A 27,846-nucleotide genomic window follows, 5' to 3' on the forward strand; every position below is an offset into this window, starting at 1 on the left:
GCCCCCGTATTTGCCTATTGCCTGATTTAAGCTCATGACTCCCCAAATTAAATAACGATTCAAGGCAATTTGGCTAACAGTATTACCCTCAAATAATTTGGATGAACTATGCATAAATAAATAATTTTTATTAAACAATGTTATCAGTGCTACCATATATGAACAATATTTTACAAATCTTTACATTTTCATTAGATACCAAACAACATCTCATTAAAAAAAAGCCACCAGACCAAAAAAAATAAAATGTGAAAAGTAGTACTACAAATCTAAATTAAAGTTCAGTTATTGCTAAAATTCAATAGCTGGGTAACAAATTGTAACAACAGTAATAAAGGCCCCAGAAATAAAACTCTTAAATATATGTATTTTATACATAATTACACTTCAGAACTTGGAGGGGATATGAAAGAGGCCTGTTCATCCAGCAGATTTATTGTCCTTGATTTGCACAGCCAGTGTCTTTACTACCATGTACTGTCCTGGTCTTCAGGAAGGCTGTTGGAAAAGGTTACGGTCGGCATAATCAAAATCTGACCCCGCAGGATTCCAAGTCTACCTTAAACCAGTTCCCAAAGATACTGCAACTAGTTGGATTTAAATCAGCCTGCTAGTCAATGGGATTTTAACATATTCTTGTTAAAATCTGAGGATCTCAGTCTTTGCAAAATGATGTCAGTGGAACAAGAAAAGTGCACATGTTGTTCGCAGTTTGTATTGTAAAGATTTGCAAGATTAAAAGTGAACACTGCTGAACAATAGTACCATTGACAAGAAAAGTGAGGAACAAATAAGGAAAATAACTCCTGGCATTTTTTTTACAGCAGTCAGCTATTCAGATATCCACTGATTGAGTTCCTTTGATCAGACTAGTGGTAGAACATGCATATGCAGAAGTCAGCAAGGAACGCTGCAGTGGAATTTGTTCTGAATGCACTGTTGCTCTTCAAAATGGACTCACATTGGGTCAACTTTCATCTTGGATAACATCAGATTTCCTTGGCACAAGAGACACAAGTTGGAGCCTCATTTTACTGAGACACTGGCAAAGCAACATTAACCGGCACCTGATTAGGCTGAGGTGCTGGAGACACATTGCTTATAGGTTGCTGGGAAACAGAAGACGATTCCATTTTGGTGATATGCATGAACCGTAGGCGAAGTTTCAAAGCGGGTCTCAAGTTGCAAATGATTTTCTCAACCTTTAATATAAGCAGAGATTAAAAGGTTACAGAGCAAAATATAGATCATGCAAAGATTATTTGATAGCGAATATTACTAGTAGTTTAATTTTCATCCTGTTCTTTGTTGAAAGCTCTGGAAGAGCTACCAAAAGATTTTTTTTAAAAAAATACAGCAATATAATTTCATTGGCAATGTTTTGCTGAAAACATTTAGTCTGTTTTTCTGCATGATTTCTATACTTAAACGAAATAGAGAAAAAACCCTAAAAAATTCCAGCAAGACACCCCAATATATTCCAAAATCACCACCTGCTTCTATAAACCTCACATATGATGAAGTCTCTACCCTCTAGCTAGCTTCTTGTTCTCCCATCATTAACAACTTTTCCCTTTCAACCTTTAGAGTACTTTTGATAAGTGTATCAACATGGAATTCTGGTGAATATTATTTAACTGAAAAGTCCTGAAGTTTAAGTTTCCCATGTTTCTGTGGCATCTCCAGACAACTTAGGGTCCTGCTGGAGCTGTCTGCTGCTTCTGTTCAACTTCGCTTGGGATCTGTAGCCCCAAATCAACTGTGAGCTGAAGGCATACATGGTAGAAACAGGTGAGAAAGACAGGTAGAGGGCAGCAGTCGATAACTTTTCTCTCAGTGGTCCCTTTAAGAGGCAATCTACACATTGCTTGTCCCCTCCCACACCCTATGTCTTGTCAAGTGCTGAATGTTTCTCAAATGGCATAGTTTGGCTCCATATCTACCATGCTTAGGGTGCATTTTGGTGCTCATGGTAAGGAAGCAGGGACACAAAAATACATGGCCCAACCACAACCAAGCAGAATTAATGTTAACTAGGGACAGGCTGAGCGCCGAAGAATAGATTCTTTTTAATTATGGTGGTGGAGAAGACTCTTGAGAGTCTCCTGGACTGCAATGAGATCAAATCAGTCAATCCTAAAGGAAATCAACACTAACTGTTCCCTGGAAGGCCAGATACTGAAGCTGAAGCTCAAATACTTTAGCCACCAAATGAGAAGGGAGCACTCACTGGAGAAGACCTTGATGCTGGGAAAAATTGAAGGTCAAAGAAGAAGAGGATGGCAAAGGATGAGATGGTTAGACAGTGTTATCGAGGCAACAAACATGAAATTAAGCAAACAAAGGAATACAGGAGGGCCTGGCGTGATGTGGTCCATGGGGTCGCGAACAGTCGGACAACAACAACAGGGACAGTCCACCTAATTTCCAATTGTTTATCCACATCATGAAAAAGCTTACATGACTATTTAAGAATTTTTCCTTGAATGAAGAAGAGGTAAACAATTGGGGGGAGGGTCCTGAGCAACCTGCCTGGGAGGATTATCTATTAGAGTCAATCCTAGCTCAACTGCCTGATTCCTAAACAAACCTCGGCACACAAAGGCACAACCAAAGTACAATTCAAAACTTGATTTAATTATTTGAATTGTGGGATGTTTTGCCACAGAAGCAGACTATGTTTTACTAAAGTGTAAGAAGAAAAATAAGAACTCGGGAGTCTTCAAGTTGATGTCTAATAATGTTAACAAAAGAACTGGTTTCTTTCAAGTGAGGTTTGTCATTCACTTACTTGGTCTTTCACACTGTCTCCAGTAAACATATATTTCACATGATAGAGAAAATCACATATGGGATCCATGTAGTTAAGATGAGTGTTGCACTGGTCTACCTCCAGGAGCATTTCGTAAAAAGCTACTCCAATCTATTGTCACAAAAAAAATAAATGCAATTTAAACTGAAACAGCCAGGAAAATAATATTATGTATTCTAGTACCTTTCGAAAGCAAGAAATTGCAAGAAGATAAATAGGTAACAGCGTTCTGTGCACCTTGGTATCTAGTCATGCCGGCCACATGACCACGGAAATGTCTTTGGACGGCGCTGCCTCTTTGGCTTGGAAACGGAGATGAGCACCGCATCCCTAGCAAAATTGCCTTACAAAGGAGTTTGTAAGCCGCTCTGAGTGAAGGGCAGGGTATAAATCTAATCTCTTCTCTTCTTCTTCAAGACCAAGTTTAAAGCTCGCTTTCTTTTGTTACGTACTGCATAAGCACAATTTTATGACCTCCAAAATATCCTAGACAGTTTATTTTAAAATTTGTTCATTGTGCTTAAAGAGATAAGTTTGTGAATGCCAGCATTCAATGTGCTCTCATTTCTGCTTGGACTTGATTTTAAATTCTCAAAAGTGCTTTGCAAGCGTACCAGAAAGTAAATTCAATTTTGTTAATACAAAAATGTGCCAGGAAAGGGACTGGGTGATCTTTTTACAAGAAACAATTTAGTGTTTTGATTAAGAGAAGCAATTGAAACTCCAAACATTAACCACAAAAACAGCAAGGTTCTCATGAAGCTACTGAGCTATATAATACACGTATTCACATGACCTATGTTGATGGTATAGCCGCACTCAAAACTCACAGTGTTTAACTCCATTGTAAAAAGGCTGGAACAAGATAAGAAGCAAGAGTTCTGCTATTATTATCTCTATTAGCACTCCTACCTAGTCACTTTCATGATCTCGGAAGGGTTGCTAGGGGAGGTGGACATTTTAATCCCTTTCTTTCCATTCCTCTTCCACAATTTAAATTCTCCCCAAGCTACAATGAGTTCTGTGCAAAGGAAAAGACTTTCCCCCTTCTACATAGCTAACTGCAGTTTGGAGGGTGAGTTAAATCACTGAAGGGGCATGGATAGAAAAGGTTATACATTCAGGAAAAGGATACCAAATGCAGCTTTACTGGACCGATTCTGTTGGCAGGATAGGAAAACAAGTTTGCAGTTTGTTCACAACTCCTGTTTGGACAGGAAGCATTCCACACAGTTCAAAGACTTGCTCTCCTTCCAATAAATAGCTGGGAGTTTTCTTGGAATAACCTACCTCTAACATACACCTTGTCCTCTCTTGATTAAACCGCTGTAGGAATGGGCCGACAAGATGATAAACGTAGAGTAACTGGAATTCAGTCTTGACTATTGGTATCAGTACTTCAGTGAGGAACCTGTTGTGTTTCAGAAACTAGAATAAGTAATCTCTCCTTATATATAATCCTGTTTTGGGGTGAACGTTCCACATGCTCCGTCAGCATTTGGCTCGCTGACCTGTAACTCCAATGATGTGCCAATCCAGTGGCTGCATTGCTGGACTTAGCGTATTGGCCATTTCTAGCTCTCCCATTGGCTGTGCAGAGTGGTTCCATCAGCCATTGGGCTATTGGCCACCACTCAAGAGTACTCGTGTGCCATTGGCCAGGTGCTGGGTCTGCTCCTCTTCCCCGCCCATTTTCACTTCAGCCCCTGCTCCCTGTCAGATTTGCTGGCAGACTGCTCTCTCTACTGAGGAATACACTTCTCTTGGCTCCTGTGTGGGACGAACTCTCCCCTCAGTGGCTGTTGGTAGGCAACCAAGCTTGCTACTGTCAGTAAAAAGACAAAGGATAACCCCCTCCCACTGCCAGCTTGGCCACTTTCCTGTCAGAATAAATTGAAATCAGCTCTCTCTCCTTTTTGGTTTTGCCATGGCTGGCTGGCTAATGAGGTGGACCAGCAGCCATCAAACCATTCCCTTCAACCCCCTGGTTTTTTGGCTGACTTTCCCCTAGGGTTGCCAGTCTCCAGGTGGGACCTGGAGATCTCCCGCTGCTACAATTGATCTCCAGATGACAAACGTCAGTTCCCCTGGAGAAAAGGGCTGCTTTGGAAGGTAGACCCTATGGCATTATACCCTGCTGAGTCCTTCCACCCCCCCAGTGCTGCCCTCCATAGGATCCACCCCCCAAATCTCCAGGTATTTCCCTAATCAGAGCTGGCAACTGTACTTTCTCCTCAGTGCCTGTTGCTAGGCAACCAAGCTTGGTTCTGTGAGTAAAAGGCCCTTTCCACACCTATGTTGGCCTTTGGGAGAAAACTAATTGGGGCCAGTCCTGATAGGGTAGCCAACTCCAGGTGGGAAATTCCTGGAGATTTGAAGGATGGAGCCTGGAGAGGGTGAGGCTTGAGGAGGGGTGGGACCTCAGACAGGGTCAATGCCATAGACGCCAAACTCCAAACCAGCTATTCCCTGATGGGGAAACATTGTTGCCAATCTCCAGGTGGGGGATGGAGATCAGTCAGAATTAGAACTGCTCTCTAGGAGGGAGGAGATGTAAAGCTGAAGCCAGGGGACAGATAACAGTAGGTTGATGGTTGGCCATGAGGGAGATACAGTTGCCAACTCCAGGTTGGAAAATTCCTGGAGATTTGAGGGGTGGAGCCTGGAGAAGGTGAGGTTTGAGGAGGGGTAGGACCTCAGACAGGTACAGTGCCATAGACTCCACCCTCCAAACCAGCCATTCCCTCCTGGGGAAAGCCTGTTGCCAATCTCCAGGTGAGGGCTAGAGATCACTCAAAATTACAACTGCTCTTCAGGTAGCAGAGATCAGTTCCTGGGGAGAAACTGGTGGGCTCTGTGTCATTATACCCTGCCGAGGTCGCCACAGCAAATTGTCATTTAGTGCCCAAAGCCGGGGCACTCTCCCAGAGCCTCTTTCTAGTGCTCACTGTATTTATTTCCACAACGGGCCTTATTCCTAGTTACACTATAAACCAAAATTAATACAAAGCTCTTCATTTTATACCCTGAATTCTGGCAAGAGTCCTCAAATTAACAATTGACTTATATGCTTAATCATTGGCATAAATTTAAGGGAGAATATTTATCTATTTGTTGTGCCCTGTGTTTAAGACGTGACACATATTATTTAGGTGAAATTAGTATGCATAGATAACAGAAAATACCCACTACACATACTTTGGAATGAGGGAAAGCTGGCCAATGCTTGAATGGTGCCAGACAGCATGCGCCAATGCCAATGTGTAGCTACAGCACATCTCCGAGTAAGACTGGTGGCAAGCTGTGAAGTCAAAGAGCTGGAATGGGTAACCAACCCATTCAGTCTCTGAGGTCAAGCTAGGACTGTTGACAACACTCACAATCCGTTCATGGAGAACAATCCAGTAGGGCTCCTGCAAAATAAAGCCACCCCATGACAAATTATTAGCATACTTGGGACATTCAAGTACACAGACAAATATCAATCATAGACAGTGACTGTGACCCATCATGAAACTGAGGACCAGTTGTTAGTTATAAATACCAGTCTTTCAAGGTGCTGTCCCTTACAGCTCTAGTAACACAGGAATGAAAAAGCCATCAGACAAGAGGGAAATAATCTGAGAATATGTTGGCATCACCCACACAATCTCTCCTCTCCCTTGTGGTTACGCCATTCTTATGTTACAAAAGCAGAGCAGAACAGAATCACCAACCAGGCCTACTCTATAATGAAAGAGCTGGGACTGGGATATTGAGGTTTCTAATGATCCAATGCTAATGCAGGAAGTTGCTCAATCTTTTCAAACAGATAGCTTTGTGTTATATGATTTCTGGCCCCACTGGTGGACTTCCTGATGGTACCTGGGTTTTGGCCACTGTGTGACACTGACAACGGATGGGCCATTGAAATGATTCAACACGGCTTCTCTTATGTTTTTAACTGAACAATTAAGTTAGTCTACAAATGCTTCATAATCAGTCTATGAAACTGTTTCACAGTCACAACAATCTAAGTAAACATTACTCCACATTACAGAATATTTGGTTTTAAAAAGGCTGCATTTGTCTAAACTCATAAGGAGGGCACAGGAGGAGCTGGATACATGTCATGTGCTCCTCAGTTTTCATTTAAAAATACCACAAACTTAACTTGTGCATCTATAGTGTTTGCTGAAAGCTCATATAGTACAAAGCTAAATGTTTAGTGGTCTATAGACAAGTCTTGGTACCTCCCATCCAAAATGGTTCCAATTACTCCTCTTCCTATATTAACAGTTTGCCTTTCTTGTTGAGACTCAAGGTGGATTACAATGCAATAAAAACCAGCACAATAACACAGGAAACAATGCAATACTATTTGTTTAAAAGCTGCCTAATTTTTTTCACAGACATTACAATGACAGACCAGTTCCCTGTATAAGAAGTGCTCTGCTGATCAACTCCATTTTACAACAGTCCTTTTTCCTCTACAAAAATATCCTGAACAGCTCATTTTTACACATTCGGCAGTAAAAAAAGTAAAATGGAAAAGGTCATATCCTCCCCACCCTAATTTTCCTATTATATTTGTTAGCATTTTAGCGTCTCATTTTAAACATTATTTTCATCAGTGGTACAGGATTACTTGTCTTTTCAATTAGTCAGAATCAAGGCAACTTACAGGCAAGAATCAAGGCAACTTACAGGCAAGGCAGTGATAATCAGTCCAATTGCATTCATCCATGCTGTTATATTGTCTCTAGGAACTAATGGCTGACTGGAGAAAGTGAGATAAAAAAGGACTCATGTACTTAATATCAGCAGTTTATGGTAGAGATACATACCATTTTTAACATAAAACTGTCTCTATTTTTCAGAAGAACTTCAACCTACCTTTTCAGCACAACATTCAGAAGGGCATTTCCTACATCCTTTCCTGGAACAGCCAATGCCATGAGTTCAACACAGGTAACATGCAGTGCATGGGCAGCTGGGTTAGGAAACTCATTGAACCTCCAGTCACAGTTTGGGAATGGTGACTTGCCAGCCATCGGTGAGAACGATTAAGGTAATCAACTGATATGACATAGGAAGCAGCTGCCATTACAGGGGCTGTTTCTTTTTTGGAGAACTGCAGTGGTACAGGCTAGAGCTTCCATTTGGTCCTTAATATGTAGGAACAGACTGTAAGCTCAAAAATCATGGGATAGAAGGACAAGTCCTTTTATGGATCAAAAACTGGCTAGTTCATAGAAAACAGAGAGTGAGTGTAGGTGGGCAATTTTCTCAGTGGAGGGTGGTAAGCAGTGGGGTACCGCAGGGATCAGTACTTGGTCCACTGCTTTTTAACTTGTTCATTAATGATTTGGAGATGGGAGTAAGCAGTGAAGTGGCTAAATTTGCGGATGATACAAAGTTGTTCAGGGTGGTGAAAACCAGTGAGGATTGTGAGGCACTCCAAGGGGATCTGTCAAGGATGGGCGAGTGGGCGTCAACATGGCAAATGGGGTTCAATGTGGCCAAGTGCAAGGTGATGCACATTGGAGCCAAAAATCCTAAATATAAATACACATTGATGGGGTCTGAACTGGCAGAGACTGAGCAAGAGAGAGATCTTGGAGTTGTAGTGGATAACTCACTGAAAATGTCGAGACAGTGTGTGACTGCAATAAAGAAGGCCAATGCTATGCTGGGGATTATTAGGAAGGGTATTGAAAACAGATCAGCCAATATAATAATGCCCCTATATAAATCAATGGTGAGACCTCATTTGGAATACTGTGTGCAGTTCTGGTCACCACACCTTAAAAAGGATATTATAGCTTTGGAAAAAGTGCAGAAAAGGGCAACTCGAATGATAAAAGGGTTGGAACACTTTCCCTATGAGGAAAGGTTAAAGCGCTTAGGGCTCTTTAGCTTGGAGAAAAGACGACTGAGGGGTGACATGATCGAGGTTTATAAGATTATGCATGGGAAAGAGCAGGTAAAGAAAGAGGTACTTTTCTCCCTTTCTCACAATACAAGAACTCGTGGGCACTCCATGAAACTGCAGAGCGGTCGGGTTAGAACGGATAAAAGGAAGTACTTCTTCACCCAAAGAGTGATTAACACATGGAATTCACTGCCACAGGAAGTGGTGGGTGCTACAAGCATGGACGGCTTCAAAAGGGAATTAGATAAGCATATGGAGCAGAGGTCCATCAGTGGCTATTAGCCACAAGGTATAGCTAGGGGCTCTGGGGCAAGTGATGCTCTGTCTTCTTGGTGCTTGGGGGGGGGTCAACAGTGGGAGGGCTTCTAATGTCCTGGCCCCACTGCTGGACCTCCTGATGGCACTGGTATTTCTGGCCACTGTGTGACACAGAGTGTTGGACTGGATGGGCCTTTGGCCTGATCCAACATTGGCGTCTCTTATGTTCTTATGTTCTTATGTTCTTATTAACTATTATGTTGTATGTTCAGGCCATTCATGCATGGCTCATATATGCAGATCTGAGCAAAACACAGTGCAGAAACCTAGGTTACATAGTGTCTGCTGCTATTTTCTCTTCTAGTCATTTGAGCACCTTGGTACTATAGCGTAATCAATGTAGAGATTATGCATTTTCAAACAAATAATGATACGTATTATACATTCTTAACATGTTTCCTCCACCCAAGATATTCCAGGTGGCTTGTTAAGAAAATGATTTGCCCCTGCTTCACATCCTTGATTTTTTTCTTGGCTAACAATAATAATCTGAATGCCGCTCCTGAAAAGACAAAACTATGAATGGGTGGAGCGCAAAAAAAAGAAAAGCATCACAGCACAGCCAACTACAGATTAATTACAATGCAAACAGGTGTCTCAATGGTTTTCTGATATTTTACCTACACTCACTATTATAAAAAAGGATATTATCGACCAGCCTTGCAATCAGTTTACAGTAATATATGTCATCAGGGATCCATGGATTATCTTCTCGTGCATTCATAGCACATTTGAGGTAAATGTCACTCAAGCACCATCCTAGAGGCCGATTATCCTTAAGGGAACCAATGATGGCATGGACCAGTTTCCGTTTGAGGTTTGGACGGTCCCGGAGATGTCCTTCGTAGTAGTGAAGTGTATTGTACAAGTAGGTTACTGGACGATCTGCAAGGAGACAACAGGGGTATTCACAAACTCAAAGCCAGGGTCGAGTACAGTCTGCACTACAAAAATGAAAATTCTGTACACAGGCAATTCAAATAACACGACAAGGAATGCTCAATTTGTTGCTCTATAAATTACTAGCCTGATACCTGTGCTTCGCTATGGTATTTAACTTCCGTAAATCCAGTTATAATACTGATGATGTAAAGTTTGAAATGTAACATTTGTTGTAGGAATTCTAATGGAGAAGACTGTAGTGTAAAAAATGAAGTGAGACATACGTACTTTTTTTCTCTCTACTGAAGGACCTTTCTGTAGACTGCTGGGGCAGGCTCCCTCATGGCTTTAAGTACCCTGCCACCGCTGCTGCACCTGACAGACAACGGCCTGTTAGGTGTAGGAGGTGGGGGGAGTGTGTTGGAAGCCATCAGAGGGGCTGGGCCAGCAGCATCGTTAAGGTGATCTTGCTGGGGCAGTGTCCCTGATGTATTAAAGTACCCTGCTCCTGCTCCTACACCTGACAGACACCCGCCTGTCTGGTGTTGGGGGGATTATGTTTAAAGGCATCAGGGAGGCTGGGCCAGCAGCAGAGCTAAGGCAATCTTGCTGAGCAAACCTCCCCAGGGGCTGTAAGCATCCCACCTCCTCTCCTACACCTGACAGACAGCTGCCTGTCCAGTGTAGGAGGGGGAGGGGGGAGGAGTATTGGAAAGCACTGTGGAGTTGGGGCTGACAGGATCACTAAGGCGTTACTGCTGGCGCAGGTTCCCTTGTGGCTTTAAGCACCCTGCAACCGCTGCTGCACCTGACAGACAACTGCCTGTCAGGTGTAGGAGGGGGGAGCATGTTTGAAGCCATAGGGAGGCTGGGCCAGCAGCTCACAGGTGGTTGGCCACTCCTGATTTCCTCAACTGTCATTAGCTCTCTGTAGTCCCCTGTAACTGTTTTTTTTAACCTCAGAACACTGAGCTCTGCAGTTGACCAATCAGAGAGTAGGGGGTGCAAGGAGGCAGCCCCTGGCAGCCACGTAGGAATCAATGGGGGAGCACATTTTACCCCTTTTGACTCCCTTAGGGGTCGAATTTCTAAAAATCCCTTTTTAGTGAGCATCTACGTCATGGTAGGAGTGCTCTCCCTGAATTTGGTGTTTCTAGGTTCAGCGGTTTGGCCTGGGCGTTGATTTTACGGTGAGGGGACTTTCTTTTATATATATAGATGTAAATTGATCAAATTAGTATGATTGGATTTTGTACAACAGCTTATTCTGCAAGTTTTACTATTTCATGTTTGGTAGCTGTGGGAAGAGGAAGTACTGTATACTAAAGCCTGCCCCAATTACTGAAATCTTATGTATAACTTCCAAGATTTCATTTGACACTGCTCATGACTTTTCAAGTATCCATCTGAAACCACAAGAACTAGAAACCTGTAGAAATTTTTTTTTTAAGTGAAGATGTTCTCAGGAAGCTGGATTCTGTGTTCAGTACTAGATGCCACCACACTTTCTGTGAATGTCCCCAGTATTGTTGACACACATACAGCCCTACTCTTAGCATGAACACAAGGTCAGAGGCTAGAGTCCCTTTGAGGAGAAAATCAGGTCAGAAATTTAACAAATAAAATAAAAACAATTAAGTACAGAAGTCCAACTGAAAAAATTTAGAATTATTTCTGAACCACAGGGGATTACTTTCTTAATCCTTATTCTAAAGAAAGGGCGAGACAGAGGGAAGGTATTGCATTCTTATTAGTGTTCTGCTCAGCCTGCTGAATGTTGCCATTCAGGTACTTCTTCAGCACTGAGCTATCAATCTGTGCAGCCTTTCCTCAGACCTGGGCTTCTTTGTTTGAAAGGATATGTGAAGATACATTTTTTAAAATGCCATCCTGACAGCTATGTGGGCATCTAACCTTAAGCCCCTAATCCAAACATTAGCAAGCACTTCCAGGTAGACATAGAGCTCCTACATGAGTGGGCTTGCCTGTTCACATTACGAAGAAACTTTCAAGTGCAATGCAAATATGCATGTACAGAGCTACCCCCTGCCTTTGAAGTAAAGGGTGTACACCTGAACTCCATGAATGCTTCATTGCAGGGACACTCCCTTACTAATAATACCTGTGAAGATAATGTGACAATTGAATATGAACATTCTAGGGTGCTCATAGATTACATTGACAGGTAGGACCTCTATGTCAACCCTGAAGTGTTTGCCAATGTTTGAACCAGGGACTTAAGGTTAGATGCCCCATAGCATTTTTTTTTAAATGTACCTTCACATAGCCTTCAAACGAACAGATCCAGGTCTTCTTAGGATTAGTTTCCCAACTATAAGTGTGACAAAGTCTTATTCTGACATTTCTATACTAGATTGGTGAGACAAGCAAAATCAGGGTTTTATGAACATGAAGCCTGACTTGAGGAATTTTTTTTTTTTAATTACCATCTTGTTCTGTGGAAGAATTCAGTGATCTTACAAGCAAGACACACCAATGTCCTGTTTGGAACTCACCATGGAATTTGTATAAGCCCCCTAGATGATCCAGCAGAGTCTCCAGTGACTTGGACACTGGAAGCAGTTCTAAAAATCTGTGAATCACAATGTCAAACACTGGTAGGAAACGGAGGCAAACATTCCCAAAGTATATCGGTAAGTACTGGGGTTGGATCTGAACAGGAGGATTAACTTGCTCTGCTAAGCCTTCAAAATACAGCTTTTCAGGATATTTCTGGGGGAGAAAGTTTGAACAACATTAAGTTACCTGTCTAATCTTCACAATGCTTCAAAGATGTTTGATTCTATTCAGAATCCTCCCCCCCTCCCCGATATATACACTGCAACCCTATACACTCTTGTAAGCCCATTGACTTTAATGGACTTAGACGTCAATGGACTTAGAAGAGTGCAACTCTGATTAGGTTATACTGTCAACGCTCTTGCTTTACATTCATATTTAATTGAAACCTTTTGCAAAAACTGGAGTTATATAGTAAGAAACCTATATATAGAGTTAACAGAATTAGAAAAAGACCCAGGCTCCAAATCATGCACACATTTAGGCTTTGGAACAGACAAAGGTGATTTTTAGAGTTTCTGATCTCCAATCTCCAAGAAGACTGAATCTGGACTTACCTACAAGATTATACATGCACGATAGTGCTTTCTGAACCAGGCACCACTGGAGGTGACTGAGTGATTCAGTTTCACTTTACACACATGCAAGGAGCCATAATGTCTAAATCCTGACCTGTTCTGAATGCTATCAAAGCTGCTTCATTCCCCCATTCGCTGATCAGCTAATATCTAGATATTACCCATGATGAAGATACTGTGTGATCTTCTCTGTGCATCAGTCCTTCCCACTGTCAGAACACACTCCCAGTTCAGTTTCAATGCTAAAATGCTACAAGCTGAGCTATAATATCTTCTCTTTACATCTGACATAATAACATTACTGTACTTATACTAAACACATCCCTCTATCATGCAAAAAGGAATAAGGAGTACCATAAATATTCCGTAACAAGTATTTGTGACTACTCAGTTTATAGAGTTTAAAGTACCTTGTGGTAAGTCATGTGCTTAGTATGCCAGTCATTCTGTAGCCAATGCTCTGGGGAGTTCTCCTTCACAAAATCACTCACTCTGTTTCGGAAATCATTCGGTTTAAGTAAAAGCAACTGGATGATGAAGTAGCACACCTGAGCTTCATTTCCTTCATGACTGCGCATAGCCTGTAATGAAACAAAGATAGTACTGCAAAGCGATAAGAGACAAAGTCTTCAGTTACATTACTGCAGTTAAACACTTCAACTTGTTACACTGAAATATAATGTGGGATCCACTTAAGAAAAATGGGAACCAGGTTACATCTAAGAAACCTGGCAATAATGCATAATTTCTCTTTAATAGCCTATATCTAATGCTGAACTTGGCCTCAAAGTACAGATCAAAAAGTCTGATCAACAGAGCCAGGCACAGAAAACAGAGGTGCAAATGTGGAGAACACCCCCGGGTTTGTTGACCGCCCTTGAAACCCACAAAAGCAAATGTTTGCAGCTGCAGACATTGTAACTAAAACAACAAATCACTATCTCACACCACTACATGGTGAGACCCCAGTGGTAACTTCACTGGACATGGTTTGATGTAGAAAATGCAACAAAGGTGCTTTCCTCTTCAAGCCCCTATCCCATCAGCTGTCTAATGATGACTGATGGAGTGGGGCTTGGAAGGGAAAGTAGGTCTGGCTTGTCTTCTGCTCCATGCCCCCACACCGCTCGCTAACCCACTGATGGGGACGCTTGGGGTGGAAAGCACGCCACATACATTTTTGGTTATGAGATTCAGCAGTGTTTTGTATTTTAGATTCAGAAATTCTGTAGAATACTTGTATAAGCATCCTACATCCAGTGAATCAGAAAAGGACTACTACTTTTGGAGTAACTTTACAAGGAGACAATATATGTTAAGGCATTCCTTACCAAACATAGTATCAGCCTGTCCAGTGTCACAATATTGTATTTCCACACCATGTCATTGAGAATCTCAATACATTTGTTGAGCTGCTGTCCTCCTGCTGATGTGGAAAATTCATAGACCAGGAAATCTGCAAATGTCCTAACATGAGCAACCAGAGCTCTGGCACCAATTCTTTCTAGCACTCTAAGAAACAGGAAAGAACAGAAAAGTGACTGTAGCAGTTATGCAATTAATTAATTTAATAATGGAACCTCAAGGGCAGCTATTCAGTCTATGTTTCCTATTAGCAATCAACCAATATCTGAAGTCGCACTACTACATAGAATACTGAAGCAAGATAAAACTTGCAGAAAACTCTCAGTAAAATGAGTGGCTATGCAGACTCTTAGATGTCTTCTGAATTACTAGACAGGACTGTTAAGAGTTCTGTGGTATATTTTGTGTTGATTTGCTGTGACAGCACTGGTTACAAAGTCTGGCTTTCAGCGAATGCCTGGCAGCACCTTTACTTCTACTTAGCCCTATTCATAATGCATGCTAGAGAAAGAGGCAACCACTGACCAATGCAGAAAATACCAGTGCCTCAGGAAACAAAGCATATGCTGACTGAATGATGACTCCATGTGGAAGATAACTCTGTACTAATCTAATATTCCAGAAATTGATTTTACAGTTCCATATACCACGAGGTACAGTTTAATCTTGAAAAGACTTACCGGTAGCCAATTTGGTTGATGTGATCGGTCTCCAGCAGCATCTTCCAGAGAAGACAGAGGAAGAGCGGAGGGGAACCCTGCATGGAAAAATGGGTGATGATGTCATTCTCAATGGTCATCGACTTCCACTTTCGGTATTCCTCCTCCACATTCTTCTTCAGGTTGAAGCGGCTCTCTTGAGGTACATTGTTTTGTTTGAAGAAAGCCTGAAATACAGTAGCTTTGTTATGAACAGATCTGAATGCAACATTCATATTTTCATCTGCAGATAACTAACTGTGGTGGGTTACTCTGACTCCAGTGTTTTCCTTTGCAACTAGAAACAGTAAGAGCTTAAGGGGCTGAACATACACTGTTCATTTCAAAAGATTAGAAAACCCAGGTTTACCTAGGGTTGCTAGGTCCCCTTGTTGCTCTAGCAGGGGGATTTTGGGTGGGGGGCGTTCTGGGACGTCCCCGATGTGATGATGTTACCCAGAATTGATGGCATCACACTGGGGACATTGTGTGTGGATGCTCTGGTTTAAGGACAAAACTCTATGGTAAAACTGGCTTAAAACCATGGAGTTTTGCCCGTAAACCAGAACGTCCCCACTTCCAGGTGACGTCATCATGTTGGAGAAGTCATGCGGGGATGTGGCTGTTTGGGGGCAGGGTTCTCCCTGCTAGCCAGCAGGCCAGTGGTGGGGAGAAGCCCCCAAAACTGGGGGAAACCCCTGCCCCGCCCTGTGGACTGGCAAGTCTAGGTTTACCTGCCATGTATTACTTTAGGTTCAAGGCTTATTTCTGTCAATATCATTACTAAGGGTTGCATTCAGTTTATTTTTCTAAAACTTAATTTCATTTATTTTCCTCCACTATTATCTAACATCGTTCCTTCAAGAAATTATTCTGAAGTGAGCTTAATGTAGCATATTTTTCTTTCATAGCAACCTGCTTTTATGTGTAAGCATTAGTGGACTACATTTGTGAAAATTACCTGCAGTGGAGCTGGAAAACAACTCAGGGTATGTGAAGCCCAGTTATGAGGGGTAAAGCTCATGATAGTCTGAAGTATATCTTTGCACCAAGTTCCCTGAATAGAATCTGATCCTGTGAAAAAATCTGAAAAAGAACATGTAAAAGTAATAGAGTCTTCGTTTCATATAGCTTAAACATATACAATGAATTAGTAAAATGCCATTTCCACATTCTATTGACACCATATGCATGATTATTGTTCTGACTGTATTCCACCAGTTTCCATTGTTTGAATTTAAGTCTTGTGTTTCCAAAAGGCTCAAGATTCAGCTGAACTGAATCCAGAACACTCTACACAAAATCCACAGCACCATTTTATTCCAATCACAATGCCTTTACTGAAAGGCGGGGTTTCGGCGAGCTGATGGCGGCTGTGTCTCCTGGGATCTCCCAGGGAGGCGGCTCACAAACCAGCAGTTAGAGAGGGGGTGCGAATGTCCGCGCCCCCCAGGGACCCTTGCGAAGGGTCTCTAGTCATGGAGCGCTGAGGGTCGCCTCTTTCCCGGCACGCTGTCGGGAAATTGAGGCGTCTCTTTGCTCCAATGGTCTCTCTGCTGTGTTCCGGCAAGGACTAAGCTACGCACACCCCATCAAGCGAGGGGCGGTCAAGCGGCAAATAAGCATATCTGTCGGCGAGATCTACTTGATCTACATATGAAGAGTGAGTAAAGTTGAAACGAAACAACAAAGCGAAAGCCCCCCCCCCCCGGGGAAAAGTGAGGGGAGAGAGGGGACTCTCCTCCGCTAAGAACTGTTTATAAGCGTTACAGAGGTAGAAGAAAGGGGGGACATGTTTAAAAGCAGCAATGGACTATACGGAGAGATTCCAGGAGGCAGTTAAGCGTTGAAGCAAGTTTTCGGGACTTTGGTAAACTTTGTAAAAGTAAACATCCTTAAAAATGGTGATGGACAACGTAGTAAGAACAAGCAGTGATATCCAAGCTTTCTCCAGGAAGTGGAAGAGCTGCTGGTTAACCACCTGACTGGAAATAATCATAGACTCTTGCAAACTGTGTCTTAAGCCTTTGTTCCCTGTTGGTATAAACGAGGTACTATGCAAGAACTGTGCTACATGTCAGCTGTTGCTTTTAAAAGGACTGTGTTAATATTGGAGAAGCGTCTAACCAATGATCATAGGGGCTTCCAGGATCGAAGAGGAGAGTCAAATGGGCATTTGCAATTCAAAGGGCCTGTATGCAGACCATAAGCAAGACTTAAAGCGAAGGAGTATTCTCCATGGTTATATCCTGATTAAGTCTGCTGGGCAATAAGGTGACGAGACTCTCTTCAAGTCGGCCAGTGAAAAGCAAATTGGAATGACCCCTATGATTGAAGGCAAGAATTTAAGCGGAACAGTCCTGGAAAAAGGAGAAGGGACTTTGTTTTGAGATGGCCAGTTCCTGATACAGCAAGATGGTGCCACAGGGAAGAAGAAAGAGAAAAACAGCAATGGAAGAGAAAATGAGATTGTGTAATATCTACTGAGGGAGATTTATTGTTAATTTGCTTTTAATGGTGGAGGGAAAAATAATGGTTAAATGAGATGCCATTGTTCTCTGTAATGTGTGTCTAAGTTAAATAGCGATTCTCCTGGACTACTCTTCATATAGTCAGATTTGTTAGGATGTTTTTACAAGCTATGATGATGACTGATCACTCTCAATGTTAAAGAAAGCAAATTTTTTACAAGCTGCATGTGACCTCCAACCCTTGGGTTTTTAGTGGGTTTTCTTTTCTTTCTCCTATAGTGTGTAGATTCCCTCCCTAATTTCACTGTAGTTTTTAGTAAATGCAAATAAAAAATCCCTTACAGGGGGCCATTAAAAAAACACAATGCCTTTACTGAAAACTGAAATACATGGGGGGGGGGATCTAACCTTACATCACAGTAGGAAATCAAGAATATTCATGTTGTAAGCCACTTTGAGTTCCACGTGGGAGAAAGTTGGTTAATAAATGGTTTAGATATAAATACAGCTCTTTGTATAATGAGTAAAAGACTAGCCTTCACCCCACTTGCTCAGGAGCATCTCTGTTGTTTCTCCACTGTAAGAATAATGGATGTGGATTTCTTTTTCAAATCTGAATACCACTGTCAAACATTCAGACTCTTCGAGGTTTTATGCTTTTTTACCTTTTTCATTTACTAAAACAAATAAGAACTTTGTTAATAAATTGGAGAGAATTTTATAATTTCATCTGGGTAACCTTTATTATTGTGAAAACTTTTGTGAACAATCAGTTCTGCTTATGCTGTTTTCCTTTAGTTGGTTATAACTGAAAAACAACTTTCTTGATCTAGACAGGATGTATCATTAGGCTGCAAACATGTACCACTTCCTGGATTAGAAGCTGGAAGCACAAATCAGTTATGCATAGATATAGGTGCCAAATAAGAATGCAATCACACTGCGCTGCTTTTGGTTTGAGAATGGGATGTGCACTCAAATGGGTATTCAAATATTCATTCTCACACAACTAGTAAAATATTAACACTTTATGTTTAGCTACAGTTGAATGGAGGCAAAGTTTTTCTTATCCTGAAACATTAACTTGGCTAATTCATCTTGTTAAGTATAACGTGCCGTATTAATGAACTACATTAATCATTTTAATAATGTAGAGAAAACATCAATGACTAAAAAAAAATTGAAATGATTTTTATTGCTTTTATCTCTACATCCTACATTCTACACACTACAACCTAAAATACAGAGTAGGCAAGGATCATTGATGGTCTAATTTCGATTTTTTGATATTTCCCTAGTACTTAAGATTACAGTATAATAGCTTTGTAGAGAGAAAGCATACAAAAAAAGTAAAATTAAATAGAATAACATAAATGTGTATTATTACGCATAAAGTACAAAGGAGATTCTCAGATCTTCATTTCGTTGCTTTCTTTCCTTTACGTTTCTTCTTCTTCTCCCAGGGGAGTTTAACTTTATATGATCTAGGGGCGGCTGCCCCCAGTTCAGATTCAGAGTCAAAAATCTCGCCAATAGATGAAGATGAGCTTATCTCATCTTGTTTGCCTTTATCTTCTATGGCGTTGTTGTCCTCTGCTTTTCCTTTTTCCTTCGCTGGGCTTTGATGGTGCTTCAGAAATAGCTCAGCCTTAGTAAGAGAGTCAATCTTTTCTTTTATCCCTTTAAAGTTGAAAATAAGTCCTTCTGGAATAATCCATCGATAAAGAATTGAATTTCCCTGTAAAAATGATGTGACATTTCTATATTGCTTCCTCTTCTTCTGTATCTCAAATGGAACATCTTTTAAAATTTTTATTTCTTCTCCTTGGATTTTTAGGGCTATCCCATTAGTCACTTTAAGTATCAAGTCTCTTGTTGATCTTTTAGAAAATTTTACAAACATTTTCCCTGGCAGATTATTTTTCTTGACAAATTCTGGATACGTTCGATAAACCATGTCCATATCTGCTTGTAATAATTCACTTTTACAGTTTGCCAGGGGAGCCAATGCTTCACTTAAGATCTCTTTTAGATTTTCATCTTTCTTTTCTGGGATGCCTTGAAATCTTAAAACATAATGATCTTTCCACTTGTAGCTGTAATAGTTATTTTTCGGAAGCCCTTTCTTTATCCGCTGATTCCATTCTTTGGTCCAATGCTTTTGTCTTATGGTCAACCTTTTTCAGCTTTTTGGCTGTCTTCTCTGTTTTTATCTTAGTTTCTTTAAGTTCTTTCTGTAGAGCATCAAAGTTCTTGTTGAGGTTAGTCATCTGGTCCAGCAGAGGGCACAGTGCTTCAGAAATCGTATCGGCTATGTCTGTAGCTGGTTCCGGTCTGGTGACTGGTGATGTTAAGCTGGTAGTTCCTGTAGACGATTTCCCTCTGGGTGACATTTCCCCCCTCGATGAGACATTGTTTATGTTAAAGGTAAAAGTTCATAGAAGTTCTGAGATTCTTCTCTGCAATATAAGATATAGCCCTCTGCACTCGGCGTGGGTTAGGTGACATTCTTGCTTCAAAATTTCGGCTTACCTTTTACATTTTGTTACTTTTCTTGCTGTTATGTCTAGGATAGGGTTGTTCCTCCCCCTCTGGGAGGGTTCCCCCCCCTTCTCTAGATTTAGGGTTTCGCCATCTCTTTGCCGGTTCCCACTTTAGCGCTTATTATTTTACAGTTTCATCACTCACATTTCTTGTTGATAGTTGTCAGTAGTATAGAGAAGGTCTCTGTTGCTTAGATCCTTTGCTCGCTCTGGTTCCAGAAAGCGCCTCTGAGCGCCATTGCTGGCCTCGGGACGGCGGAACCTAATGGGGCAAAAAGGAGCCTCAATCCCTTAGCCGCGGCTCTGGGAGTGGCTCCTTTCGTGCCCCAGGCTAGAAGCCCCCTACAAGTGCTCCAGGGGAGGCTGAAAACGTCTGGTCTCCCACCCTGCCACCCTGATACGGATTGCACCCATCGGAGCTCGATGAGGTGTGTCCGTGCACAGGTCACCAAAACCGGAAGTCCTCAATAACTCTCAAAATTTTGAAAGATCTCAGTACTGCATTAATCTTTTGCTCTTTTTATACCTTCAAGAATTTTTCTGTTAGTGTTTATAACATTGTGAAAGAGTGTTACCTGTAACATGAGTCGCTCTTGCCAAAGTCAAAATAAGTGCCCTGTTGAGTTCCTCCGATTCTGCTGAAAGTACTGTTTTTGGTTCATTAAGGAAGCGAGTAAATTGTGGCTGGACCTCAGAGCTACCCAAGGCTGTGATCAGCCTCAGAGCTGTACTTTCAACACTGTAAAGAGAAGGTATGAGCACAAAATGTATTTATTTTGACAAATGCAGGTAAAAAAGAGTAGCATTTTGGAGTCATTGTTTCAAATAAGATTTCAGTGTTGTGGCTTATATGAATTCACTCTGAGATGACCAGGACACATTTCTCTCTGTTTATATTATTATTTTCCCCCAATTGAAAAAAGAATATGTAAGGCACAACCAAGTCAGTGCTAAGAGAATTGGTAGAGGTCATTTCACACTCAGCCCAAACCACAGAGTACAGTCAACTGGTTGCTCAACTGATCCCTACTTACTGATAAGTATATTTCTATCATATGCTGACAAACATCAATTGGTCTCATTTACAATTTCTATATTTTAAGGGTTTGCATTCCAGGTATTTTAAGTGCATACAAAAAAATTAGCTCAGTGATTTGCCTGTAGAAGAGCACTAAGAATCAGGCTTCACTGTAAATGACATTCTACTTTCCACTTTGCATGTCTGCTTACTATTTGTAAGTGGTATATGAAGTTGAGTGATGTTTTAGTAACAGACTGAAGAAAAGTACTTTCTTTACCTGCCCTTAAACAGTCCTGGCTCCATCCAAATGAGTATATTACAGCTCGTTACTATGGGAATTAGTCTTGCTAACAGAGCATTCAAGCCTTTTTTCTAGTCTTGTCTGCTTTTGATAATCTGAGCTTTTATCACTGCAATCGTAAACAGAGATACACACTTCTTAGTCCATTGAAGTCAGTGGGCTTAGAAGGGTGTAACTCTGTTTAAGACTGCATTGTATAACAATTCAAAATGTTATTTCCCCACCCTCTTCTATAGTCTGCAAAAAATGCTTTCACACATTGGGAGACTACATTGTCTAGAGGGTATGGGTCTGAATGCAGGAAATCCAGGTTGAAATTGCAGTCATAAATCTTAGTCGGTAGGATTTCTCACATTCTAAGTGGCTCTATGCTTTCACATGCAAGAGGTTTTCAGAAGCCCCCAGCACAGGATCTGTAGTGTTTGAACTGTTTTATTCTTGTTCCTCTCCCACCAGTCTCCTGATGTGTGCTGTGCCTCCAAAACAGAAATGGCAGTTTGTGGAGACAATACTTACCACAGATGAAGCTGATTCTGGTTGGTCTGTGGCACTGCAGCTAGAGAATGAAGATTACTCAGCAGCTGGACCCTGTAATGAGGCTGGATGTGGTGCATGCGATAGCTGAACATCTCCAATAGAGTGTGCAAGATTCCCCAAGCATGAGACTTAAAGACAGTGGGCAGAAGCTGACCTAAGAAGAATACACTAATGTCAACTGTGTTCTAAAGGCAGCATTTGAGCAAAAGTTATCATTTTTACAAGCACGAACATACAGAGCCTGGCAAAATCTGCTTAGCATTATAATATTCATAATCTACAACTGTAGTAAAATCTCAGCATAAGAAAGTTGCAATCCATCCAATAAGTAGCTTATTATCATGCAATTAAACTGAATTCATTAATACCATCAAGTTTCCTGCACAGGATCAGAAAACAGGAGATCCAGTTTAAAGATAAATCCGTTCCAACACAAAGCCACAAACATGCTGTCCCCAATGTCTGTAGCTGTTAGCAGAATAAACCCTGGAAACAAGTTGCTTGTTCAAGTCTTAGCCCACAAATTCAGTCAGGTGGCTAGGGAAGTCACTAGCTCTCAGCCTGCCCTATCTGATGAAGACGGGGGGCAGATAAATTCAGTTGGCGGATCCATGAGAAGGAGAAGAAAGCAGGAAAAAGGGAGAGGCTATGGGGACATTCTGGGAAGGGAAGGAGGAAATACTGGAGAAGGGGGAAAAGAGATGCACCTTGCATGTCCTTGTGGGTTCTCTGCTTTCAATTTTATATTAGGCATTTTCCAAAGTGTATACCAGAGAAAAAAATTTTATTTGCATGTGCAAATTAGCACTCTACTAAGACTGGTTCATTTATAGCTTCCAGTTGACAGCAGAAATCAAATAATCAAATGCTCTTACTGATAAAACCTTTGATGCCCAAAGATTCTATTTCCATATAAACTAGCAGACGACTGTATGTTTCCACAAGAGCTGGAGCCAAGGCCAAACTGGATTTTGCATGAGCCAGTTTGATCACTCTGGTAGCTATGCTGTGAATAAGGCTGGAAGAAAAAAATATTTTATTTTCAAAAACATATCTCTGAAGCTACCAAGAAGTTAGTATTATTATGGATAGGTTTGTAGCAAAACAAAATAAACCTAGCTTGTCCGTAGCTAACACTACCGTACCTCATCTTGGCATGAACTGTAAGCGAATCCAAGAGATTCATTGGCAAGGGTGTGATGGACCCTGAAGCCATGCAGTTGGTTCCTGGGAGAGGGATCCTCATGTTGCCATTCCCATAAATTGTTTCTACTAGAACACCCATGGGTAGCGTGAAGCATTCCGAATTGGTGGAATAAGCATTGCACAGCAAAGCAATCTTGTAGTCATTCATCTGCAAGCTTTTATTCCTTAGGCTCTGTTGCAAGAATCTGCACACCCAAAGAAAGAAAGGGGAAAAAATGATTATAACATAAAATGTTTGTGTTAAGAGTTCCAGCTGGGTGATCAAATCATACATGAGAATTAAGGCAAACTCCACTTTATTTTGAAGAAGCCTACTGGTATACAGCTATTAAGAGTGAATTATGCAATCCTGGCTTATATTCAAATGGCATATAAAAACCTTTATTCTGCTACATCTCTGCTTAGATTCACCACTTTTATGGTGACACACATTCAAGTTGTTACATTTTTCACTGTGCTGCTTCCCCCCCCCCCCCCCCCCATTGCAGTGATTTCTTAGCTTCCAGTCTTGACGAGCGTTGCTGTAAAAATATTAGCAAGGTAAGAATCACCAGAAGGCTGCCATTCATCCAGTAAATGCATTATCAGCCAAAGCTTACTCTGTATGCTGCCTGCTTGGCTGCTATTGGTCAGCTGCAATAAACGGAAGGGACCTGAGTAACGGAGCCCAGGGCAAGGCAAACTGCTGTAAAATGAGCCAACTGCCAGGCTGTTTTGCTTCATTTCCTAAACTGTATTCTGAAATAAAACAGATCTTTTACAGCTTGCACCCCCGCTTTCTCTTTTGCCACATTCCAGAAACTTGTTCTTGCTCAGAAAGAGGGGGTGGCGGAGAGCTTGGAAAAAAGCACACAATCATACCAAGGTCATTTACTCATTCAGTCTTCCCTGGATATAAAGTGAGAGTGCTCTTTACGGGGAGAAAGGTATGACCGATTATAGGTGAGTCATGAACTGCTTTTGACTGTAACAATGTAGAGCAATTTCTACTACATATGCTGGAAAAGAGAATAATAGCACACCATTAAGTAACTTTGTTTGTCCTTTTGCCCCTTAGAATTACCCTGGAGTTGCAGTCCTGCTTGTTGAGCTATCAGTACATGGGTTGGGAGATGTGGAGATAAGGGAGTAAGGGCAGTGTCCTGAGAAAGCACCGTCAACAGCTGAATGCTATTACTATTTCTGCCTGCAAGACGAGGGACTGTAACGGAACAAACTGGGATCACTGCATTATGGTCCCAATGTAAACCATTGTTAGTTGTTCAGGTACAAGGAATCCCAGTTTCATACCTATCACACAAACGAGTTTGTTTGGCAGCTGACATTCTGATGCGGTTTAATCCAAACATGGTTTCACCATACCTTCTGAATGCACCCTTCTTGTATTTTAAGCCACCTTCCACAGTGGGATTTCTTTTATTATAAAGCACTGAGCGTGGTCTTATGGAAAAACAGCATAGAACTGCCGTAAATTAAATGAAGCTATTCATATTCTGTTACCTTTAATACTCTGCCTCCCTCCAGTCCTCCACACCCACCACTATTTGTTACTTTCTCCCCACTCCTCAGTTTGCAATTAAAATGGAAAAGTGTATACTCCCTTGGGACAGGGACCCAGCTTCAGTGCTTTATGTCTGTGAGAGAGCTGTCTCTGTTTAAGTAGGACCAGGAAAAAGACTTCTGTGCTAGGACAGCAGCTGGCAGGAAGGAGCAGGCTTTGAAAGTTGCCAGTGGATCAGGGCACCATGGATACTGTCTGCTGAACAGCTACAATATTTTCTCATCCTACTTTTACAGACGGAGTGCACAGTACACTAAATTCCTGTGCGCCTTCTACTATACGTTCCGGGGATTTCACCCAGGAATAAGAAACAGCACTTACTCATGGTGAAGCTTGAGAGAATGAGGGATAGGAATCTGAAGTTTGGAATTGTCACTGTGAGCCTTTCTGTTCAGATGTATCCAGATACAGGTCATTGCAAAAGCATGCGTAGACTGGGGTTTGTTAATATCAGGCACAGGAATACACTGAGGAAAGAAGAAAAATGAATTCATTCTATTCAACTAGCATGATGCTAAGAATTCCCACGTAGGTATTTGGAATTGGTAAATCTTAATTTAGCAATGAACCGAGTTTGGAGACTGTACATCTGTGCAGGCAACTGTCCTTGGAAATTAGTAGGCATGTACTTACAGGCCTCTGCCTCACAGATCTTTCCAGTGACTAATTTTCAACCACTCTGCACAAGAATCAAGTGTCATAAGAACATAAGAACATAAGAGATGCCAATGTTGGATCAGGCCAAAGGCCCATCCAGTCCAACACTCTGTATCACACAGTGGCCAGAAATACCAGTGCCATCAGAAGGTCCACCAGTGGGGCCAGGACATTAGAAGCCCTCCCACTGTTGACCCCCCCAAGCACCAAGATGACAGAGCATCACTTGCCCCAGAGTCCCTATCTATACCTTGTGGCTAATAGCCACTGATGGACCTCTGCTCCATATGCTTATCTAATTCCCTTTTGAAGCCGTCCATGCTTGTAGCACCCACCACTTCCTGTGGCAGTGAATTCCATGTGTTAATCACTCTTTGGGTGAAGAAGTACTTCCTTTTATCCGTTCTAACCCGACCGCTCAGCAATTTCATGGAGTGCCCACGGGTTCTTGTATTGTGAGAAAGGGAGAAAAGTACCTCTTTCTTTACCTGCTCTTTCCCATGCATAATCTTATAAACCTCAATCATGTCACCCCTCAGTCGTCGTTTCTCCAAGCTAAAGAGCCCTAAGCGCCTTAACCTTTCCTCATAGGGAAAGTGTTCCAACCCTTTTATCATTTGAGTTGCCCTTTTCTGCACTTTTTCCAAAGCTATAATATCCTTTTTAAGGTGTGGTGACCAGAATTGCACACAGTATTCCAAATGAGGTCTCACCATTGATTTATATAGGGGCATTATTATATTGGCTGATCTGTTTTCAATACCCTTCCTAATAATCCCCAGCATAGCATTTGCCTTCTTTATTGCAGTCACACACTGTCTCGACATTTTCAGTGAGTTATCTACTACAACTCCAAGATCTCTCTCTTGATCAGTCTCTGCCAGTTCAGACCCCATCAACGTGTATTTATATTTAGGATTTTTGGCTCCAATGTGCATCACCTTGCACTTGGCCACATTGAACCCCATTTCCCATGTTGACCCCCACTCGCCCATCTTTGACAGATCCCTTTGGAGTGCCTCACAATCTTCACTGGTTTTCACCACCCTGAACAACTTCGTATCATCTGCAAATTTAGCCACTTCACTGCTTACTCCCAACTCCAAATCATTAATGAACAAGTTAAAAAGTGTCAGAGGCAAATCTGCATAAAAAGCAAACCGGGATCGGCATACCTTGTGTGTTAATGATACTTGCAGTGGTTTGCAGGGTAAAATTACTTACTGAAATATTAAATCCTGACCATATTTCAATACAACAGCACTATGGCAGAACCCAAGTTCACATGATTATTCTGAAAAATCCCAGCAACACAAAATGTAGGATTCAGATCAGAACAGTGTTTATTCAGCAAGTGATACAACCTTACATAGTCATGAGCAAGTTGCATTCAAGAGGGAAAAAGAGAGAGTAAAAAGCTCTTTTCATCCTCAGTCAGGATGGCACCCTAAACCACACCGCCTTCTGTCTGGAACTGCTACCCAATCCATTTCTATTAAGCCACAGCCTTCTCATTTTTCAAATGTCTCCCCAAACACTTCTTCTTTAGCAAAACCTGTTCTGCACTATCACAACTTTTCCTACCCTGTAAACTGATCTGGCTTTATCCAAAGAAGGAAGGTGTGAAAATAAGCAGACCAAGCTCCACCAACAGAATGTTATTAAGAACAACGTGTTCATCAGTAAACAAAACCCCAAGAGGATCAGCTGCACTATTTATGACCTGAAACACAACAAACCTTTCTGAACATTGTTCTTGCATCGAGTCAACAGCAAATGCTCCACTCTTAGCTACACGAGTATCTAGCCTTTTGTCATAACAGCTTTGTTGTCTTTATTCCTTCTTCATACATGTTGAAAATTCTACAATTCATTTTTGTTCTTTACAAACTAACTTGTGCTCTTTACAAACTAACTGAAGTTTAGAAGGGTCAGGTCTGAATTCCTGTTTTGGTGTTTGTTTACCTGTAGAGAGAAGGCATTATGCTAGATTTCTCTACACACACAAACTACTGACCAAGATGGCAGTCATCTGGCATGTCTAGCAATATCCTTTCTACAGTTTAACTGCTCTACCTAGAACCAGAGTTCTGCACCTTTTCCTAATTTATTTTAAGGCTTTCTTTTTTACAAGAGGGGGACATCTTATAATTCCTCTTTCCCTTTTCTGAAAACCCCCACAGCCTTGCCCCTTTTCCTGCTTCCTTCTCTTCTTCCCACACACCAGCCAATCTACCTTTATTTGTCCCCATTTTCAACTTTCTTTTCGTCTCTCCCGGCAGCCTCTCCCTGGGAAAATGCTGGATGGTTCCAGCTGCTGGGCCATCTGGACTGCAGCCAGTTGCATGGTGCTGGCCCCTAGGCCAGGCCTTATTGAGAATTAGATTAAATACTGAAGAAAC

At 41.6% G+C, this 27,846-nt stretch overlaps 1 protein-coding gene across 2 annotated transcripts in view; it reads right to left on the minus strand.

The window, feature by feature from the left end:
• Positions 1 to 310: 310 nt before the first annotated feature.
• Positions 311 to 27,846, minus strand: part of MED23 (mediator complex subunit 23) — a 60,242-nt gene continuing 32,706 nt past the window's right edge. For both annotated transcript variants that reach the window (XM_015421267.1, XM_015421266.1), the window contains 17 exons: positions 25,109 to 25,254; positions 23,166 to 23,411; positions 22,896 to 23,038; positions 22,000 to 22,174; positions 20,737 to 20,900; positions 16,109 to 16,233; positions 15,130 to 15,335; positions 14,416 to 14,596; positions 13,495 to 13,665; positions 12,443 to 12,659; positions 9,693 to 9,929; positions 7,688 to 7,847; positions 7,499 to 7,571; positions 6,011 to 6,225; positions 4,103 to 4,223; positions 2,792 to 2,923; positions 311 to 1,202 (listed from right to left, as the gene is read on the minus strand). In XM_015421267.1, coding sequence (XP_015276753.1) covers positions 1,032 to 1,202; positions 2,792 to 2,923; positions 4,103 to 4,223; positions 6,011 to 6,225; positions 7,499 to 7,571; positions 7,688 to 7,847; positions 9,693 to 9,929; positions 12,443 to 12,659; positions 13,495 to 13,665; positions 14,416 to 14,596; positions 15,130 to 15,335; positions 16,109 to 16,233; positions 20,737 to 20,900; positions 22,000 to 22,174; positions 22,896 to 23,038; positions 23,166 to 23,411; positions 25,109 to 25,254 — 2,883 coding nt within the window. In that variant the 3' untranslated portion in view covers positions 311 to 1,031. The remainder of the gene's footprint in view (positions 1,203 to 2,791; positions 2,924 to 4,102; positions 4,224 to 6,010; positions 6,226 to 7,498; positions 7,572 to 7,687; positions 7,848 to 9,692; positions 9,930 to 12,442; positions 12,660 to 13,494; positions 13,666 to 14,415; positions 14,597 to 15,129; positions 15,336 to 16,108; positions 16,234 to 20,736; positions 20,901 to 21,999; positions 22,175 to 22,895; positions 23,039 to 23,165; positions 23,412 to 25,108; positions 25,255 to 27,846) is intronic.

Source organism: Gekko japonicus, unplaced genomic scaffold, assembly GCF_001447785.1.
Source record: "Gekko japonicus isolate JY-2015 unplaced genomic scaffold, Gekko_japonicus_V1.1 scaffold407, whole genome shotgun sequence".
In the NCBI taxonomy this organism is placed as follows: Eukaryota; Metazoa; Chordata; class Lepidosauria; order Squamata; family Gekkonidae; genus Gekko; species Gekko japonicus.